Source organism: Plectrocnemia conspersa, unplaced genomic scaffold (genome assembly GCF_051122295.1).
Source record: "Plectrocnemia conspersa isolate PC_06_02 unplaced genomic scaffold, ASM5112229v1 ptg000008l, whole genome shotgun sequence".
Taxonomy (NCBI): domain Eukaryota; kingdom Metazoa; phylum Arthropoda; class Insecta; order Trichoptera; family Polycentropodidae; genus Plectrocnemia; species Plectrocnemia conspersa.
The window spans coordinates 11,513,670-11,530,089 of NW_028277172.1; the positions used below are offsets into that span (position 1 = coordinate 11,513,670).

Here is a 16,420-nt window from a genome sequence, read left to right on the forward strand (position 1 = left end):
TTCTTTGAATACTAGACTATGAATATTCTGTATTATCTGTTAACTTCTGAATCGACATCTATGTATTGGCTTTAATTTCTGCAGCTATGCGGTCATAATCGATGATTTTTGATGTCCCACTGGCTTTCAAACAAAAATTTTCAGATTTAAATCTTTTGAACAATTTTTTTAAATTAACGAACCAGTAAAACTTAACCATAGATGGAACAAATGTTTTGGTTGCCGATTTTTTTTGTGAAATTCATACAGCATACAAGTATGTAAAAACACCTTACTTGGAACGAGATCTTCCATTGAAATTTGGGATATTTTTGTTGTTGATATGTTCGTAACGCACTCTCCATATGTTAATTCAAACACTAACGAAAGAAAGACACGCGACTTGAACGACAAATAAATCACAACTGACCGTCAAAGTTATTCCACATAAAAACGACTTTCTTATAATATTTGAATATTTTTTTGTTTACTATTTGATATTCGAATATTTGGACATATTCTACTTATAACCTGTGGGGGTTCTTGAAACTCGCGCACTAAATCACCGTAACCACGGTAATGATATGGATAAACGTGACAAAAGACTAACTGAACGGACCACCAAAATAGCCCTTGTTATGACCAAGGGAAAAAAGGGTATCAAATAAATAACACGTCTTTATTGCCCTCCGATGCAAAGAAAATATATTTATTTGTTGCGTAACAATTGTGTAAATAACGCACCATCGCGAAAAAAGCATCGTTTAAATTTAGCCCGTATCACAATTCGACCTTCAAATATGTCTATCAAGCAAATGTAATTTTTTAGAGACATATTTGGACATATTTCGTTGATCAAATAAACTAGTACAATAATTGGCTGAATGGTTGTTGTATGGTTATGATTCGCCAGAGAGCTTTTCATACATATGATAATAATGGCCGGTCTCCAAGGGACGATGGACAGACGGTCTGAGACAATGGACAGCCAGAGAGTGACAGAAGAACGGAGACTCAGCCAGTGAGAAACAGACATCGAGATAGGTAGAAAGAGGTACGTGGTACACACATCGACTACGAGACCTAAGAGGACCATCCACTGGACATCATCCTTCCGCCAGCTTCTCCATCAGCGATCGGAGAAAAACAATACTTGCCCACAAAATTTGTTGCAATGTATGTGTAATACGAAAATAAATAATTAGCAGTTTCCGGCGTCTTTCTGGCTGCAAAGTCACACCCATCAGAGCTAAAAATCTTGAAAACCCATTCCCGTTGCTAAAATATTTTTTTTATTTATAATATTGAAAAATAATTTTTATTTATCGTCTTGCTATTTATCTGTGTGATCTATATTATTGCTAGTTCGCTACCACAGAAGTTTTTCTAATTATTGGATAAAATAAATATGTAGCAGTAATATAAATATATAATTTAAATTATGTGTAAGGATTGTATTGTTTCTAAAACATTTATTTCCACTAACCATATTAATAAATTCAGGTTAAAATGTGAGGGGAAATTAGTAGTTCTAATTTGTAATTAAATAATCAAATGTCTAGGCTTAAGTTGAATAAAATAACATAAACATCGCTCTTTTTGGATTTTTTAAATTTTTTATAATAAAATTACAAATAGTTATTATATAAAAATAAGCAAATGTTTCAACGAATAAGTAAGTTTCAAAATTTCATTGTAAAGAATTTATCTATTTTACGACCTAGCTCTTCATCTTCGCTATTCATCCACAAGATTAGACAAAGCCTGGAAAACTTTTGGTGATCAATCAAAATTATAATTAATTTAAATAATTATTGAAAACTCGGTGGGTTCGTCTGAAATTCGAACCCACGACCTCGAATTCTTAACTAATAGCATTCATCAATGCTCCATCGAGTTGGTTGTAACATGCTACTTGTTTACTTCCATTCTTAGAAAAATGTATTGTAACACAAAATACGCACCTCTAGGCATTGTAACTTAATCGAATTTTCATCGTTTCAATTATTTATTATAAGGCGCGTGGTATTTGATTTGTTTCTCGTTTCCTCTTTACACTCGCTTATGTATATATTTTTTCATTTTACAGACGGTGTCGATTTCCATGCTGCTGAGATACTCGCATCATCAGATATTCGTGTTCATCGGTAAGTAGAAATCTCACTTTTCCCCAACCGAAATTATATATTTGGATCTGGAAGTGTGTATGTATGTGTGTATGTGCACGAGCTTGTGAAATTAAACCTTTGTGAATTTTATATACACACGTCTACGTAACGTTTTTTACCGTTCCGAGACGCGAGGCAATATCGAATACCGAGAAAATGTGTATGCGATATCATAACGCGAGTACGATTTATATCGCTTTATTTTCAACAGTATTATTATTTTTAACAATATTTAATTGCGTAATAACTATTTAGCATGTTTATTTGAGAATAAATATCACTCGCGCTTGATGATGTAATCGAATACATATTTAATAGCTGTTCATTTATAACTTCTGTAATAAAAATACCAATTTTCAATAAGTTTGTGTAATTACGCAGGAATAGGGAACTTTAATCGGACGTGTCAAGTTTTATTACCGGAATTGTTTAAGGTTATGTTTCAAACAAGGTGCTGTTGTAACGACAGTTAAGGGCCATTAGCTAATCAATTGAAACTAACGACGATCAGTAAAAATATACACTGTGCACACAATGAAAGCTGTTAGCATTATTGGAGATGTTTGCGAAGAAATGACAGATTGCCTTAATGTAATTTGCGGAAGGTGTGGCTCGACGTACCAATACAATGTGATATATTAGAATCCACTATTCCTTCAATTACAATGTTAACAGACACTTAAAGTAAGGATATAATTCATTGGATTTAACTCTGATAGGGGAGATTATTATGACTTGAATAGTAAGTCATCCTGTTTTTTTGCTTAACTAATTTACTGGTTACTATTACTGATGACACGTTACTTAAACGTTTACGTGTAGATAGCAATACTTTTATTAAAAACCCAGTTATGCTGCACATCTAAAATATAATACATGAGCACTATCCCACATACATTTTTCCAAATTCTCTTAGCTATCACTTAAAACCTTCTTGTATTTGACAACCTCGTTGAGAAGCTGGCTCATGCGAGAGGAGCGTTCTCAAGTGCTGACAGTAACTTTTAAAGTGCTTCATTGAGTAGAAGCTACGCTTCCTAGCAAAAATACTAAGATACATAATGAATAAGATCTGTAGTCCCTCTTGTAGAAGTTATTTATTTTTAAAACACCATGAATTCAGAAATTATTGAGAATGCTAGTGTTTATGGGCTCGTCTGCGCCAAATTTGTCAGCAGCGTAATAGAGCTACCAACCTTGGATTTAAGTTTTTTGTGGTAATCAACTTGCATTCGCAGAACTTATTATTCGTTCATTATATTAACAATTAAGTAAAAACGAGCGTGCTGCAACAGCTGCAACTAGTATCATCCATTTTTAAGAACTTTATTTCTATCCGCCAGCATATATAGATGTTTTGAATGCTTCACTCGTGAAGCATTCAAAACTATAAAATCAACTATGAAAGAATCATTCACCTATTAAGTCTATGCCTAATTCGTCCACTTTGTTGACGAGTTTGTAGTTAAATTTTCTGACGAATACGCACTTGTTAATCCGAGCGGCATTATTTTTACATAATCTTTGAATATCTGTAAGGGCATCTCTGCCTCACTCAGGCAAAACAGTTTTTTCTTGAAAGCTTTTGAATGACAATTGTTTTTTGTAGCGGCTTCGTTTGTGACTAATTTTTGTTTGTTGTTTGTATACAAATTATCGTTTTCGCATGGATAGCTTCGTTTTGGCTTTTTGTAATTAACGGTATTTTCATCCAGTTGTAGTAAGAATATATCTACATCTTTCTTTATCTTATATCTTTCATACATCTTTATTACAAATATTACAGATATTATATAAGTAAATCCAAATGATAAATCACAATATTTTCTAATTTTACGTTACCGAATGGATTTTAAGGTTGCTACTCTATCACTTAAGTCGCTATATTATGTTTCATTGTTCTTTTAATTTGTATTAATGTCAAAATTGTTTTGCGGATTCTCGGTACGCTTACTACAGTTTAAGAACCGCTTTTCTAGATAGTCGCGATTGCGTCCTTAATCTTCCGTGGCGGTCAGCATGTCAGCGCTAAAGATTTTTTTATACGAAATATCCAGATTTTTAACAACATTGTTAGACACAATGTTTTCGGCTATATTTAAGCTAAAACAATCTAAATTAAATTGTGCAATATCTTACAAAATATTTTGTGTGCTATTGTAATATTATTAGCTGTTTCATATGTATGTATGTGTTTTAAATGTTTGTATTAATATTATGCATAAAGGTCATCATGACACATTGAATAAACCTGCCTAGTAATGACGGTCAGATTTTTAATTATTAAATAATTGCAGCAGAATACTCAATAAATACCAACACGATCAAAAAAGTCAAACGTAAATTATTATATACGTAAATTTTATTTTAAATAATTATTATTATCTTTTCAATAAATCAATATGCGTTGAAATTCACAGTAATTTGTAAACATCCTTTTTTTTTTTATTAAAAAAGTTACAAACAAACAATAATATTGACTCAAAAATCTCAAACAAACGCGTGGACTTTCTTTTTATACATTCCAAAACCTATTTTGGGTTCGTTGATTTTTCCCGAAACAATTGCGCCTACGTCTCCATTAGGCGACAGGATCAGAGTCCCTTTTCACGTTTATCCACATTTACACGCGAGATTGAACAAGACCCAATTCTGACCCATCTGCACCGCCAAAAAGCTAAAAGCACTCACACCCCCGATATGATGCATTTCGAACGTTCGCCTAAATTGGAGTGCAATTTTTCCGAGAGCTTTTCTATAGCGACGTAGAGCGTAAACGGCATCGCGGCACCTGTCGACCACGTAACCGGAAACGTAACCGTTAAACGCTCGCATATCAAATGGAACATTCTCTGACCGAACACGGTTTTGATAGTATTATAAAAATATACATGTATTATATATAATAATGAAAAAACCTAGCGGCCAGAAATAGGCATAGGCACGTTCCCGGCATAATTTCCTCTTTATAATCTGAGCTAGAAATGGGCGGTGTATAGGAGAGAAAAACGTACTTTGAATTCATTAAAATAAAAAGCGAGTTCCTTGGCCCTTTGCCGCGAAGAACGAAGGGTGTGTTAGCGCTCTCGCGTTTCGCATCTGTAGGGGAAAATTAAACGAAAGCAGATATGCAAGTGTTCGCATCTAGACGAGAACGAATGTTATTATATGTATCTCTAATATTATAAAATGCTTATCATAATGTGGATCTATAAAATTAATTTAAAGCATAGTATTACTGTTGTAATGATACCACTATATGTTTTGTTTAACGAGTCACAGTCATACAAAAATAAAAATATTAAAATATAACGAAAAAATATTTTGAAATTAAATAGCCAAATTATATAATATAATGTAGATTTCCAAGAGTTGTAATGTAGGATATTGTATAGTCGTATTATTTATAGTTGATAAGAATTTAATATCATCTTTTCAAATGTAAGTTTTATTTTCCACATAACACTGGAGCGAAAAAAAAATACAAATTGAATAATACTTCACAAGGAGTTCCAAACCTAGGCCACAATTTTTTATCGTTGTTTTTGCAGTGCATTGTGGTGTAATATAATAATTTCGGCGGTGACAGTTCGTTTTTGATATATGCGTTCAAATGCACACCATGTGTACAATAAAACTTTATTCGAATGAAGGGATTGAAACCCTTTTTTTGCTATCGGTACTATTGTCTTTTACGTTTTGCTTTGACTCAGTTTAAAGGGCTATTTTTGAACGATTCAACAAGAGGGGTGTATGTGAAGCTCCTGCTTGACTACTTAACTCCGGCGACTTAATTTTGATTTAAAAATAGTTAATTACAATATTTATGAATACAGAGTAACTGGTTAATAACCATTTTCAATTATCTAGTTTTAAATTAATAACAGACAATTTACGAACATATAAAACTAATAATAAGTTAAAAAACATAAGGCTACTGTGATTTTCACTTATACATCTAAAGCAAGATGTATGTAGCTTATATTTTAAACTATGAATATTTTTGTCGTGAACAAATATTCCAGAGATTATTAGATTAATACAATCTTGCATAATTTTTTGTATAATGTTGGTAGTGCTATTTTTTCCAAAAAGCGGGTGTTGATGTTGATGCATTTTAATCGCCAAGATTCGAATATTTTGCTGCTCTTTGCGATTTTCAACTACTTGAATATTCGTTTATACTATCTCGAATTAAATTAGAATAAATCTTAGAATAAAATAATTTATATAATTGAAATTTCCCTCTCAATATATCTGAGTGACTAGTGCCAAAAATATGGGAAACATAGAGGTCGTTTTGCCAAGATGATTTTGTAGAGTTAGCCATTAGCAAAAATGGTTCATTATTTATCATTATGTATCTTGGAACATGTGCATCATATTTTCTTAAATTTCGCTACTGTATAAATACAAGATGAATTTATTAATTTTAAGACGTAGGGACGTCGTTTTGGACGTCGCACTTGCCTACCCTAAATTTTGCCATAAACGTGTGTCATTTGTTAAAATATGAGATGATGACACTTCTAAAAAAATCGCATTATTTTAATTATTACAGTAATTTTCATTGAAAAATTATTTGTAAAAAATCTAACGTTCAATTAAAACGTATTAAATTTTACTGAAAAAAATTTACAAGCCCGTACAATATTTCTAAATAATAATGCAATTATTTGGTCACGAGATTTCTCTTCCATTTTGTTGTGAATATAGTTGTTGCCCCGCTTTCGACTGGTTGATCTCTCTTTTTCTTTGTTTAAACGTAGTCGTTAAAGTGACTTCTAAATTGTAACAAAATGTATATCAGAATTTAAGGACGAGAATCGCATGGACCGTGGCAAAAATCGGAAAATGTGATACTTATCCAACTTCAGTTTCCGAACAATTTTAACACGTTGAGCGGTGGTTAACTGATCCATTATTGACAGCTGTCTGATTTACAGTGCTGCCAACATAGGATACTTGAATCGGATTAACCTGTATTATTGCGATATTTAATACCTGGCTTTCTTTGTAGCGATTTATTCAAAAGTATCATATTTTACACATTACACCTTCACATTAAAGAGTCATTTTCATTTAAACCCCCTTTTATATATTAACACATTATTAACAAATTCACTAAAAATGGCTCGAGTTGCTCGAAATCTATAAATAGTGATTTTTTGTAACGTCTTAAGTATAAAATATGGTTGTTTTTCTGATTACATATCACGTTGTATATGTTGGCTCTGTATTAAATGTTTAATATTAAAATTACACGCATGTAATTTACCTCACGTAGAAGTCTTACGCTTCGGCTGAACATTGACGAACCATAAAAATTGAAAATTTAACCCTTTGTTACAGAGCAAGCGCAAAATTACTCGCAGCAATGTGCTTTTAATAAGTGCGTTAATTACTCCCCGGCAAACGACACGTGTGACAGATTAACGAAAACTCGCTAGGAATTCTGCGCAATCCGCGAAGGGCGGAATAAATTTGGGCGAGCCACTTACTAGTTTTTAAAAAACAAAAAGTTGACACAGCGTAGGGGTTCTTTCGCGACTGTTGTTTTCGCGTGCGATTTCGGGTCGAGCGCATAGAGCTCGTTAGGCGCGGCTAATAATCGACCGCGTGGCTGGGCGCTTAACCGACGGACGACCCACCTGAAAACGTGACCCAACACCACCTGGCTGGCAATTAGTGTTTTGCGAATCTTCCGTCAGCTGCAATGCATTTAAAGGCAAACGAGCGCACTCGAAAGGTACTTTGTGCATACTTACTTTTAATAAGCGGTTCAAATTGCCAATTAAACTGTTGTACGTATTTAAGAGCGTGGAATGCTGATGAAACTTCTCGGAGAGCGTGTGCATTGCTACATAGAGCAGAAATAAACCAATTGAAGTTCGGTTATAATTCGCCATTTCTGCAGCTTAGTGAAAGATATTATTAATATAAAATATATGGGTATCGAAAGAAGCTGGTCTAGACGTATACTATTTACACTCGTACGTATAAGGGTTAGTCAAATGAACGCTTTTGACAGCAGTGTTGCATATACATTGTAACCTCGGATTGCTAGTAATTTGCAATACGAGAAAAAATTATAATCAATTTTGACTTGATGAACATGATGACAGTCGATTATTCTTTTTTACCATTGGAAAAAGAATTTTGCTCCCAAAGTTTTGTTGGTTATAGATAATGCTTGAGGATGACCTGCTGTAGGTATTCGACTCATTAAGATAAAGTTTCTTCCTCCCAACACCACTCTGTACTCAAGCCCATGGATCAGCAAGTCACTTTGAAATTCTAAAAGCTTTACACTAAATCACTATTTTAGCGATCTTTCGAAGTGACTACCGTGAGCTACCTCAAGATCATCTATAAAGCATGGGTGGTAGTATCAATAGAACTCTCAATTCTGCATCACCTGATAGATTCTTAAATATTGTATTTTTTCAATAGTTTGTACACTTTTTCACTTTAACCGTAGGCGAACAATCCCTCATGATTCGAATGTATTATGTGAAATAAAATATTATTGTATTTTCTTCATGATGTACACTAAATTATGTGTGGTTATTCTTACATCTTTCATGTTTGCTTTATAAACAGGTATATATAATAGTAGTTTGTAAATAAATATTATAGCTGTATTTGCGTTTAGGCATTGTAGTAAGTAGCTGAAAGCTTTAAACAAAACTTCACAACCGCTCTTTTGGAAAACGGGACATTTTGGTGTACCGAAGCTTTCCCTAGGGATAACGTGACAGAGTATCTAAAAATGGGATGGTTCCGTTCAAAACGAGACGAACGTTTACATTATATATGTATGTCTGTACCATATTTACTGAGCCGTTTTAACGTATTGTGCACAGAATGACGTGAACAATTAATTTGTAAACTGACGCTGATCTGATTGAGTCCTTGCGAATCCAATAATTTAAAATGTAAAATAATCGCTCTGTGACACTTCGACGTTATAAAATGTTTATTTAATTTTCATAATACAATTATTTGTTTCTACTGTTTTAACAATAATGCAGAGATTATTTTATTGCCTCGGGATATGCACTTTATTATAAAATACTTATATATATATATGTTGGTCAAACGCTGATAAATATAATAAGCTTTGCGGATACACTGGGTGAACTCAACAAATGCTGGTTTCCAGAAAACCATATTTAATTATTTTTTCACTCAGGCAAACTCAACAAACAATGCATTTTAGCTATTTTTGATCTGGGGTGTCTTTATTTTTTGTAATAAATGTTATTATTTTAAAGTGAGTGAAAATCAAAAATTAGAGCAAACCATACTTACCAAAAATAATGTAAAAACTGTATTGCCCAAAAATTTTATTGAAAGAAACTTTATGCATAAAATATTAATAGAAAAATACACATTTATTAATAAATAATTTGTTCTTTTAATATTATTATGGGATAATAAATGTGTTTTTTTTATAGTATTAATGAATATATTGTATGCCGAATCAAGAAAAGTTTTTTCGATTTTTTTGGTTCGCTACGAACGTCCCCACACAAATGGCGAAAAGCTCTTATTATTTTCGCGGTGTTGTTCGATTAAATTCTCCGGGAAAACTCGACTTGTATTGCATTCCGCCTAAGGTTCTCCACTCGCCGGAAATGGGCTTTGAAACCGATTCGGTACTTATCGATACTTTTTACAACTTATGCATTCTCTCCGCTCTCTCAAATGGGGTGCGAGAAACCGAAGGAAAAAAATTGCATTTACATTTTTTTCGCATACAAGGGTTTTTGAAAACTTTCAAGTCCGAAACAAAACTATATACGTTTCATAATTGTGCGAAACGACGTTTGTTATCAAGCGAGCTGAGCGAAGAACGGAAAAATACACATAATAATAACGCAAAAAGAACACGCAGAATACACATTCGAGAGCAATTAAAAATGTGTAAGGAAAATTTTTCAAAAGCTCTTTGGGCGATAATAATGCTGGCTCAAAGCTCGCGCAAAAGCAGACAGGGCCGAAGGGCGACGGGGGGCACTCAAACCATCCAAATATAAGGCCCGCGGCGATGTGCGAGGGCAAAGACAAAAACGGACATCGGATAAAGTCTTTGAAATTAACACCGCACGTCCAGAAAGCGTGCGCCGGATAAAGCTGCAAAGCTGCTTTATCATTCATACCTCATGTAATAATTTATTTCCATGTAAAAATTTGTCACAGTGAGCCGATTCGTTTTTTCTCTCGTTTATTTTCAGAATTAATTCATTTTTGATACGCGCATGGGATTCAATCATGTATTCCAAATTTAGGTTTTAATCATTAAAACTCAATGCTTTTGAGTATCTATAAATATATTGCGGATAATAATATTTCATATTTGTATTTATTGTAGTGTTATAAAACAATAATTCATATAAAATAGTGATTCTTATTATCTATTGTTTCGAGGGCTCTCTTGAAATCCAGAAAACTGCTCCAATGATTTTATTTGTATCCTTAGCTAATTTTTAATAATTTTTGCCAGTAACAAATCAGTTATGTACTATAGCAGTAGTTTTTCCTTTAGCACAAATAAAATGAATCACTATTCAGAGTTTCATATACACAAGGATACTGCAGGCATACATCTAACGACATACGTTATTTTATTATATATTTTTTTCTAAGAAAAAGATTGTTGTTATTTATTTTTTTGTGTACAATTAAGATCATTTCTTACAATTTTCTTATGTTAGTTATACGTGTTGTTTTTTATTTCCTTGGGTGCGTTCGTAAGCTTCAGACGTCTCTGAAGTAGATTCGACTATTGATTCGGGACGTTGAGCTGGACCAGCTTCAGCGATCTTCGATAAAATTGGAGCGGCCGTCTCTTGGTTGAAGCTTCTAAAGTTCTGATGCTTTAAATTTCGAAATGGATGTTCGATTCTGGGTGTCAGAGAAGTAATCGTCGGTTACTTGTGTTCCATTGCCCTCTCCAAAGTAGATTTATTTTCTGGTTCTTTTGGTGAGACGGCCGTTTATAAAAGGGTGTTCACTAGATAGTTAATCGTTACAGCATGTTACGATCAAGTGTTTGTATAGCAATACCAAATTAACGTGTTATTCTTTCTCAAGACACTTGCAATGGATATTTTTAATCTTTCTGATTCATGGCGGATACTTTAACTTAATCTGAAAAATAGTGTATAAATGAAATAGTTTAGGTATCCGTATGCTGGTTTCCAAAACTGGTTTTGTCAATGCATAATATTTTGATTCTCACGCCTGTAAATTTTAATAAAAGCTGTTTGACCATTATTAGACATACCTTCATTGGGTGATTCAATCGCTGAACTTTACAAATACCTTTCTTATTTAGTAAATATGTACATAGTTCGAGTTTTTTACTTTTTTCTGAACTGGATTTGAATAAATATCTACATTTTACAATTGTAATTAATAAAATAATATTTTTTATTCAAGTAATAATGCCAGTTGCAACACTTTTATATTACGTTTATATACAATAATAAGCTACCAAATATTCAGTTCTTAAATTATCTTAACACAAGTAGATTACAACAACATAAATTGTTTCGAAAAATTATATTATAAAAACTTTGCTTATAGGTCTATATATAGTTCGAAAGAAGATGGAAATATATTTACTTTAAATAAAAATTTAAATAGGTTCTGCTTCGAAACTCACTTACGGGTTGAAAAATACTTTTCTACGTGTTTTTACCCTCGTGGTCGTCGTCGATGAAAGGTATTAATTTTAATACTTTTTGAAAAGTCTCTTAAGTGATTGGTGTCTCACTTTATTATTGATACGACGAATTTCGTGCCGTTCCTCAATATGCGGCCCTTAAACGCGGTCGCTTTGATTTCGCATTATTAAAAAAACGCCGGGCGAGTCACAGTTGTCTATCACGTGTATTTTTTTCTTTTTCACCCGAAGAAATCGTAGAAAACGCGACGGAAATTAAACTTTTTGCTACACACGTTGAGGGGCGTGGGCTGTTGTTTGATTTGATTCATCAGTTTCAATGGTGTGCGCGCGTGAAATTTAATTGATTTGTGGGTCTTCGCTGTACGTGTTATATAAACATTCAGTTTAGGTCACTCGAGAAACCAATTGTCCGTAGTTAATTGAGCACTTGTGTGACCTCTTCAATTCAATTTGCCGAGATGCCGTACTTTTACGGCTGTTTCTAAACTTTGATTGGTTTATACGCAAAACTTTTGATCAACCCTGTTATGTTGTTTTTCAAATATATTTTTTGGTTGTTGAGTTTTCAATGATTTTTATTTAATTTGTATGTTTTTACACCCCATTACGTGAACTTATTTCAAAGCAAATTTTTTTCTTGTCGGAAAAATGCGAAAGAAGCAATTTTATACGATTTCAAAGTACGCCTTCGGACAATTGGAGTGTTTTATTACTCTATATTTTTTTAGTGAAGTCGATCGAGCTAATGAATTATTCTGTTTAATTGATGCACTCCGGCAAATGAAAGTCTATGCTCTGTATTTTTTTTATTTATTTGTGCGGATTGTCCCTTTCGTGCTGTTACTGAAAGAGGCTGAGGGATGGATTGTCTGTCATCAAGGAGAGGAGTAATTTTTTTCCACTTAAACAAATAACACAGAGCCACGTTCGTGTTCTTAACGAGGGTGTCGTTTGCTGAATAAATTAAATGCACAGTCATATATACACAATACTTTTTTTTTTAAATAATTAACATTCTGATGTAATCTACTATGTCTAGCAATTATTGGTAAAACAATCAAATAGCTATAATTCTAAATACGTTTTCCGTTTTATTTAATAAGTTAATAAATAGCATGATAAACAAGTGTATAAGTTGCTGACTATTGACCCGAAAGACCCGAATCAAATCCCATATGAACCTTAGTGTTTTTCAATTTCTATCGCGTCTGGTGGTTTGTCTGAGTACTGTTTAACCAGCACGATAGATAAGTAATATATTATAAGTAAATAACTAATACATTGAAGACTTAGGTTCGAATCCCACATGAACAATAGTGTTTTATATCGTATTTATGATATCGAAATTAGTGATTATTATATAATTATAATTTCAATCGATCATCACAGATCATGTTTACTTAGATTTTTCTAATCTTATGGATGAATTTCATGATGTTTAATTAAAATAAAGTCGTACAAATTAGATATTAAAAATTCTCTAATAAGCTTCTTGTATTTAAAAAAACATAACTTTGCTTTTCAACCAGTCTTACTAATTTCAGTAGATGGTTAACGACAAACATATGTTTTCTTTCAATAATATTTTATAAATTATAAATCAATAATTTATCTTACCGCGTTTTCAAATCTACTTTTTTACACTAAGGGTGTGGAAAATGCATTATTTACAGAAATATTTAATTTTTAATGTTACGTATGCTTTTTTTTTAAATACTTACATTTCAATTTATAATCCACTTAAACTACTTTTAAAACACATCATTATTAATTATGTTTCAAGATAGTTTACTATGGACCTAGATACATTTGATGAACCTGAAAACAGGTTTCTTAATTCTGATGTTATAGTTTCGAGCTTTATCTCTTTTTAAACACCCAACGCTCGCAATTAATTTTTGTATTTTTTTCGCTAATATTTAATTTAGGAACCGTTGAAGCCAATTAATAATTTTGTTTGCATATGTATATGGTAAACGCTCATCAAGGGATGTTCTTTCAATCGAATATTTAATTTGTTTCTAATCTAATTAAAGTATTTACAAGTTATTCATAACTAATGTCTATTCATAACGTTATTGGCATAAACAGAAAAAAATGTCAGTGTATTCTAGCAGAAGTTTTTTATTACGCACATAAGAAACGAATCACTGAATGAAATTCACACTTGTCAACATTAGAAATTGACACATACTTCAAGCAAAATGTCGTCGTTTGCGAACCGAGTGAAAAATCGTTTTTATTTTTACTACCTTGTATATTTACTTTTCAAATATCCACCGTACATATATCTACATTAAAAGCATTTTTTTTATATATATATATATATATATATATATATATATATATATATATATATATATATATATATATATATATATATATATATATATATATATATATATATATATATATATATATATATTATACATATTTCTATATATATATATATAAATTATTTTAATCAACTAGTCTGAACTGTAGTGAACCTAAAAATAATATGATTATCGTTATTCATGTTTATGACACGTTAAATTAAAGAGTTCCAGTGCTTTTATTATACATAATATGGAATATATTTAATGTTCTAATTTTTTTTACGATCAAGTTATTGATCCATAAAATGAGGAAAATCCTATTTTTGATAATTGATCGACTTTATAATTATTTAATATTCACTAATTTCGATCTTATCAATACGATAGAAAACACTAAGGTTTATATGGGATTTAAACCTGTTATTTGATAATTATAACATATTTTATAATATGGCTTTAATTCGAGTCGTTATTTTTTAATATTCTAAGAATGAGAATTGCATTATTGTATCTTTGGTTGCGACCGGACTTTAAATTAATTTCGCTACAAAAGAGAATCAAAAATAAGTATCTCTTGGACGTTAAGAAGATTCACGGATTTTAGTACTTAATAATTAAATTAATCCTTTATAAAATATAATCTTCAAATTATATTTTATGTGAAATGGTCAATTTTTTTAGTGAGATAAAACCACCATGTCTTTTGTCAATGAATAGAAGCTGTGAAGTCGTCAAAAACTTTTAAAACACCACTCTGATTATTGAGTATTAGGAAATAATAAATTTAAATTTTTATAAAAGTGTTCTAACAGTACCCTTGCCCAATACAGAATTGATATTACTAGTGGCTAGAGTCTCCAATTCGAGTAATCGAGTACTCGATACTCGAGTATACTTGTCTATTTTTCAAGTACTTGATAATCGAGTATTTTGAAAATTACTCGGTTAATACTCGAAATTACAAAATTTTGAAATATTTCAGAAACAAAAATAACTTTAACTCGGTCCGGTAAAGGTTAACGTCTTGCTTTTATTTGGCGTTTATGCTCGAAGTCCCGAGCTAGAGCGGTTACTATCAGGTATAATTTTTTCATAGTTCCATAGTTGCATAGTTCCGGTCGTCGGCTATGTTAGTGGGTTTGACGGAGAAATTTCTTTTGTGTTTTCTGTTCGACAGTCCCGACTTATCTAATTTATGGCAATGAACAATATGAAATATCAACAAAATTTTTTTTAGGTTTTATGACTATGCAGTTGTAGCGTAAAGTGTTGTCTATTGTTTATACTGATCCCTCAGCTTAAAATATAAATCAAAACAATTGTGTGTTTTAAAGGCATTTAAAGTAAAGTCAGTTCTTTGTACCCAAATACATCTTCGAAGGATATAGATTTAAATTCTTCGCAATAATCAGAAGGAGTAGAATATTGTATATTGTTAAGAAAAAAAATCTATTCAAGAAGAATTACAAAATGCTATTTTGTCAATAGTCGAAGGAAATAAGAGAAAAGCAGAGAAGGGAATGAAAGAAGAGAACATAAAAAAAGAGTTCAAAAAATTTTATATCTATAAAAAGCGAACAGATATAAATTAGAAGCCTTATCCAACGCGTTAATGACAATAAGACCAACATCAACAGCAACGGAAAGGGTTTTTTCCATAACGGGAATAATAAAACCAAAAGTTAGCAATAATATTAAATTCGAATATGAATAATAGCTATTTTGGTACATTTGCTAAATATTCGAAAGTACTCGAGTACTCGAGTATTTTAAAATTTTAATATTCGATACTCGAGTAGTTGAAGGTTCGAGTAATTGGAGACTCTACTAGTGGCCTACCCGTATCGTATTTTATAATAATTTGAACTCGTACAGAAAAGGATAGAAAAATATTTTTTCAACACCATAATGAATAGTAAATAAAATAAAAACAATAAGGAACATGCTTCTTGAATAAAAAAAAAGTTTCACTACGAAAGTCGTGTTACAATCACGGTTTGTTTTCGACTGAGTAAAAATCGGCCATTTAATATGAAACAACTTGATGTATCATAATACAATTAAATAGCTCGCAATATTACCATGAGATGATAAAAAATTATTCTCACCTCATGGGTTTAAAACAATTATTGTAATATTATCTGAGCGTATTCCGCTACGACACCTTTTAAACTGACGCGTTAAGACAAACCTACTATTTATTGAATTTTTCTAAATTTAAATCTGAACGGCGCAGTTTGTTCCCTTTCTAATAATAT

At 31.7% G+C, this 16,420-nt stretch overlaps 1 protein-coding gene across 2 annotated transcripts in view; it reads left to right on the forward strand.

Annotated features, from left to right (window-relative positions):
* LOC148232995 (membralin) overlaps positions 1 to 16,420 on the forward strand; it is a 265,537-nt gene that overhangs the window by 44,379 nt on the left and 204,738 nt on the right. For both annotated transcript variants that reach the window (XM_088191026.1, XM_088191027.1), the window contains exon 7: positions 2,069 to 2,126. In XM_088191026.1, the coding sequence (XP_088047152.1) occupies positions 2,069 to 2,126 (58 nt within the window). The remainder of the gene's footprint in view (positions 1 to 2,068; positions 2,127 to 16,420) is intronic.